This window comes from Gymnoscopelus microlampas, assembly GCF_963454915.1.
Source record: "Gymnoscopelus microlampas genome assembly, chromosome: 13".
NCBI classification, from domain to species: Eukaryota; Metazoa; Chordata; class Actinopteri; order Myctophiformes; family Myctophidae; genus Gymnoscopelus; species Gymnoscopelus microlampas.
The window spans coordinates 30637198-30643332 of NC_139950.1; the positions used below are offsets into that span (position 1 = coordinate 30637198).

The 6135-nt window shown below is 39.0% G+C and overlaps 1 protein-coding gene across 2 annotated transcripts in view; it reads right to left on the reverse strand.

Annotated features, from left to right (window-relative positions):
* The window catches only part of sdccag8 (SHH signaling and ciliogenesis regulator sdccag8), a 57990-nt gene extending 53119 nt beyond the window's left edge, over positions 1–4871 (reverse strand). Inside the window, exons 1-6 of one of the 2 annotated variants that reach the window (XM_084075602.1) lie at positions 4682–4871; positions 3422–3574; positions 2070–2155; positions 1149–1250; positions 340–435; positions 101–169 (exon numbers count right to left, since the gene is read on the reverse strand). In XM_084075602.1, the coding sequence (XP_083931728.1) occupies positions 101–169; positions 340–435; positions 1149–1250; positions 2070–2155; positions 3422–3574; positions 4682–4745 (570 nt within the window). In that variant the 5' untranslated portion in view covers positions 4746–4871. The remainder of the gene's footprint in view (positions 1–100; positions 170–339; positions 436–1148; positions 1251–2069; positions 2156–3421; positions 3575–4681) is intronic. The other variant, XM_084075603.1, reaches the window with a different exon arrangement.
* Positions 4872–6135: the final 1264 nt, after the last annotated feature.

Below are 6135 nucleotides of genomic sequence, written 5' to 3' on the forward strand. Positions count from 1 at the left end.
TGCACACCTAGTATGAAGTGATAACGTGCTAATGGGATTCAAATGTGTCACAAGTGAACAGTGGAAAGGACAGAAGGTATCTATATGACATGTACTGTACCAGTTTATTTTGCCATGTGAGGGCTTCTGCCGAGTTGTGGGCTAGATTGGTTGCTGGACACTCATTTACCTGAGGAATGCACATAATGTGAGCTCATGAACACAAATCATAAACAGACATTTTAGTATATTCAACATTACACGACATGCGCCGTCGTCGTCATCTCTTTGTCACACACAAAAACACTAAATGTAACAAACCAGCATTATTGGAAGTAACTGTCTCTCTTTCACACACACCGTTTGGGCCAATATTGTGTTCTTCAGATCTGATTGTAGCTTCTCATTCTCTACCACCACCACCCCGACACGCTGCTTCATCCCCTCCAGCTCCTCCTGAGAAAACACACACACACACACACACACACACACACACACAATATGACAATGTGCAGAAGTATGAGACAATAGTGAGAAATGAGTGTGATCACATTATCAAAGTGCAGCCAGAATAGATAGATAGTAGGTTATGTGGAGACTGAACACATCGAAAAGTAGTGTGACATGTTGTCATCACTTGGACAAACATGATTGACAATGACAATTTTATCACCATTGATTGATTTTATCACCCGTCAATCCAATCCGTCAAGTGTCAGGTTTTTGCCATTCCAAACTCGTTTTGTGATCCTTCCAGAGACCTACTTTTTCTGTAAATGTCAGTTCTGTGTGGAACACGTTGCAGGCAACAGGGGCAGGGATGTACTGCAACAAGCATTATTATATCAGTTGCAACAAACTATAAAACATAGTCGACGAACTCAAATGTATTTTTCTTCTCCACAGCCTGGAGGGATGATTGCTCTGTGATTATATATATTTTTTAAATGACATGACTTTGAACGACTTGAAAAATATTTGAGATCTGAGGCCCTTGGCCTGCTGTCAGTATGCACAAGATCACTAATCGGCCTAGTGCTATGGCAGAGCCGTGGACAGTCACGTAGATAGCCACACACAGGGCTGAACGCTTGATGTCCTGGCAGAGAAAATGACTCCGATATGAGCATAACACATGCACAGCCATGAAAGCGAACACACACACGCACCGTGCAGAATTTGACTTGGGCTTCCAGATGTTGGATATACTCGGACTGGTTGTAAATCATCGGGATCAGGTCCTGAATGGCCATCCCCGCCTCCTGTGTTCTCTGACAAAAGTGAGATGATCACACGTCAGACGGAAATAGCATGTCTAGCAACACAGTACCATATGGGGGAAAAACACAGAATGACTACCCATCAAACTGAACAAAAAAAAACATATCTATCTAAAAACCAATTAATAATGTATTGTCACACTGTCACACAACAGTGTTGCTCGCTGAAAATAAAATAAATCGCTGACTGTCATGTTATTAGCTTGACAGTCTGTTATTTTCTGTGAGCGACTCAGTGAGCAACCCTAGCGTCCTTATTCGAGACACGTTATAATAGGCGAACATTCGTTGAAAACAGGCAAACATTCAAGCTCATGTGTCATGTTGACATAAAGTGTAGAGGATTAAAATAAGGGGCCAATAATTGACCTCTATGGCATTGGTTGTTCTCAAAGTGGGGTCCGGGGACCCCCAGGGGTCCTTGGGGGGGTTCAAGGGGGTACCCAGCATAGCATCACAATAATTATTATAATTAAATATTTTAACCACTTTTTCCATGTTGGCTATTCAAAAATAGCAGATCTACAAGCTTGTACATCTGCTGTTTTTGAAAATATTTGACAAATATAGAAAATGTTTGGAATATTTTGAATAATTTGGGAAAAAGAATTGACACAAACATTCTCTTCTGGGGGTCCCTGGCACAAAACCTTTTCGGGTGAGGGGTATGCAGCCAAATACATATCAATTTGGGGGGTCCTTGACATGAAAAAGTTTGAGAACCGCTGCTCTATGGGACCACCACAGTCAACAAAGTGTTTGTAGGGATTAAGTGGTTAAAATGTTGTGATGTAACCTGTAGTATGGTACCTTAGGTGGAGATTGCCTCTTTGAAGGGGAAAGAGGAGAGTGTGTTTCCTTTTGTTGTTTCTGTAAAAGGCTCCTCAACTGGTTGACTAACACAAAGATAGAGACACACAGACACACACACGATAAAATATTTAATTATATGAAACTAGCAATGGCTACTACACTGGAGCCAAACACCAAACATTACTAAGGTTCAAGGTCATCTTGCCTGGTATAGAGTTAATTGTAGCAGGGCCCCACTGCAAATAAGACACTACTTTCAGGTGAAAATCTCTATGTAAAGGTTGGTCATGATTTTTGGCGTCTCTATTTTGGGCAGGTAATTATAGATGAAAATGTTCAAACGTTTTTTCAAAGTAGTTGAATAAAATAAAGTTCAGTTTATGTTTTTTAATCTTTTCATAATGTTTTATCAATGAAAAAGGTTAGTTTATTTTTAATCATTTTGTTAAAAATAATTTCAAGATTTTGCCCTTTTTTGTTTTAGGAAAATATTAGTCAAAACATTGATAATTGGTGGTCGAGTAAATATCCCTTTACTTTTTGTTTCCTACTAGGGATGTCCGATATTATCGGCCTCCCGATATTATCGGCCGATATTAGCATAAAAATTGATATCGGGAAAATATCGGTATCGGTTTTTGAAAAAAAAAAAAATTTTTTTTTTTTTTGCTTTATAAATAAGTTACAGGAGTTCTTACTGTATATGGTGTGTGTGATATGAAATTTGAGCTTACCCTAATCACAATAATCCCCGCATATATCGGTATCGGTTGATATCGGTATCGGTAATTAAGAGTTGGACAATATCGGTATATCGGTTATCGGTAAAAAAGCCAATATCGGACAACCCTATTTCCTACATTTTGCTTTTAATTATTATTATTTCAAAACAAATTCAATGATTTTTTTAAAGAATTTCATGAATAAATAAAAACTAATCAAACAAATTCCATATATTAGAAAACAAATGCTTAAGAAGTAGTGAAAATATTTTTTCACAAGCTTGGGTCCTGGGGAGACATAAAAGTTCTCTTTTGGGTCTCGAGCTAAAAGGTTTGGGACCTAGGACCCAACAAAAACATCGGGATTGGCATTGGACCCAAACATCCAGCATCGGTTCTTGGGCTCTAGCAGTGGTGGAAAGTAACTAGGTAGATTTACTTAAGAACTGTAAGTACTTACTGTACATGAACCACTTCAGCCCTATATACATTCGGCCATTTTGAAAACGGGACTTCTACTGTAACAGAGTACATCTACATTGCTGTATTGATACTTTTACTTAAGTACTAAGTGTGAGTACTTTTTCCACCACTGGGCTCTAGTAAAAAAAACATCACATCTGACACCTGCTTGGCTCTGAGTCCTTTGGGCCCACGCTGCCTGCTCCTCCTCCCCAGCCATGAAGGAGAGGGGGCTCCTGACCGCCCCCGTCTCCTCTCCATCGGCGCTCCTCGCCGCCAGCGCACTGCTCAGCTGCTGGATGCTTCGGTTGGCCCGCTCTGGAAACATAACCCACATGACCAAATTATTAAAAGTTAGAAGATGTAATTGAGAGATGCATTTTGAGTGAACTTCTTCCCCTTTACATCGGTGAAGGATATACAGAAAATAAGCCTTTTTTCCCCTCTTTGATTTCTCACTATAACTATAATTAAATAAATATAGTGTCCAGTAGTCCATTCTTAATTTCTTTCATACAATTAAGTTAAGACCTGGTTCATGAATATAAAGAGGGGCAGCAGCAGTTGGTGGTGATGTATTATACAGTAAATACAGATAGAGACTAGACTAGAGGCTACATATAAAAAGGTATTTACAAACAGGTGTGTGAGGAGGATAGTACAACTAACCGCTTTATGTTGCTAATTTAATCTAAAAGGCACAATCAGTGATTCAAACTGAAACAAATGGGTAGCCCGAATACCAAACAGTTTTAAATATAAATTGAGAATGTGAATGATTCAAGCTTTTCATAGGACTATTAAACAAATTAATCATTTTTAAAAACTGTGTTTCTTGATAATGCTTGTAAAAAATGGAGTAAAATAAACCTAGATTTTGATTCACGAAGGGGTAATAATCGTCCATCTATGAAAAATAGTATAGTTAAATGAACTCCTCTCTGGAGCAGTCAGTGTTGTGTAAAGTAACTACTGAATGGGTGAATGTAATGCACAATCTATGTAAAGCGCTTTGGATAAAAGCACTATATAAATGTCACAGTAGATCTGCTATTTTCAAAAGAGCTTTTATACATTTTGAACCTGTGAAATGGGACATTCTGCACAATGAGTACTTTTACTTGTAGTACTTTAAGTATATTTTGGTGCCGATACTTTAGTACTTTTACTCAAGTACATTTTGAATACGGGACACTGAACACTTGTAGAGTACATCTACATTGCATTATTGATACTTTGACTTAAACACAAAATGTCAGCACTTTTTCCACCACTGGTCAGTGACATAGCCCTAGAATGGCTGTGATATTACATACATTTCATGTATTCAAAATACTTGTATTAAAAATACCTGGAATACATGAAATGTATGAAATATCACAGCCATCCTAGCGCTATATCAGTGACACTGTGAACGTACTGTACCTCTCAGTGTCTTCTGGTAAACAGCCAGTTGCTCCTCATCCTCATCAGAGTCCAATGGTTTCATTGATTAGGTCAACTTTATTTTATAGCAAGTACGACTAACTAGAGCCAACTAGTCGTCTATGCACAGCAACTAGCTAACAGCAACAACAACACACATACTGTAGCGATGTCTTTTAACGGCTATCCATTCACATGGAAGATGCGTTTGGTTCCTCAACTTCGTGTGTCCCGAGAAGGTGACGCAGGTATCCTCCCTCTGCACAGAAACCAGTGTGAGCTGCTCTGAGACTTAAAACGAACGCACACCGATCAGCCATGATTTCTCACTTCCGTAAACATACGCGGCTGGAATCCGCGAGATTTGTAGTCACCAACGTGTAGTTCTGATTCCATTCATGTGGCATGTCTGCCCCCGTGTGGTGATAAGGGTGTACTGCAACTTGAATAGCATCACTCAGAGCAGTGGTTCTGGATTGATTGATTGATTGATTGATTGATTGATTGATTGATTGATTGATTACTTTATAAACAGTTTGTAGATTGTACAGAGGTACGGTTTACAATGATTGTTAAAAGGATAACACAAAAAGCCCTAGGGGCTTGTTAACATTGTGGCCCTGTAACTTTCTCAAACCTTTTTTTATTATTATTTCAAGGACCTCCATAACTGAGAGTTGCAGACCTGTACGGGGCCATTTGGAACCCCCTCAAGTAACTGTGAGGGTTCCTGGGCCCCACTTTTAGAACCACTGACTCAGAGGCATTGATAACAGACGGTCAAATGAATAGAGTGCCAAGAAAAGAGAGCTAAAAGTAACAATATAGCAGGAACAGTGCTGCCAGTGAGTGAGTGCCAGAGATTGTTCAGTGTACTGAGTGTGTTCTATTGGTGCCATTCCAAAACAGCATTGCCTGTATCTGTGACTTACTTCAAACGTTTAGCAAGCCAGATAAAAAATGTAATCTAATTATAAAATATAGCTGCAAGCAGCAATAATACGGGGCCAGTGAATAGAGAGAGAGAGAGAGAGAGACATGGAAACGGAATAGATTGAAGAGAGAGAGAGTGACATGGAAACAATAGATTGATGAGAGAGAGAGATGGAAACATAATGGTTTGATTGGACATCTCAACCTACTGCCATTAACAGGATTCAAACTCTCAACCTTCAAACTAATAGGCTGCAACACTACCTATAGTGCTATAGCTTTGTCCAGGCTGATATTGTCTGTTGAAGATCATAAACTCTTACCTTCTTTCATGAACCAAGCCCCTGTTTCACTAACACTAAGATCACTCGTTCACAAACCATTTACCAATGAAGAAATTGTACATCTCCTCAGAACCAAAACTAGTGAAAGTAGCCGATCTACAAGCTCACAAACCATGAAAAGTTGTGAGATTGTAGATCAGCTATTTTCAGAATGAAGTATGTCATACGTTGAAAAAA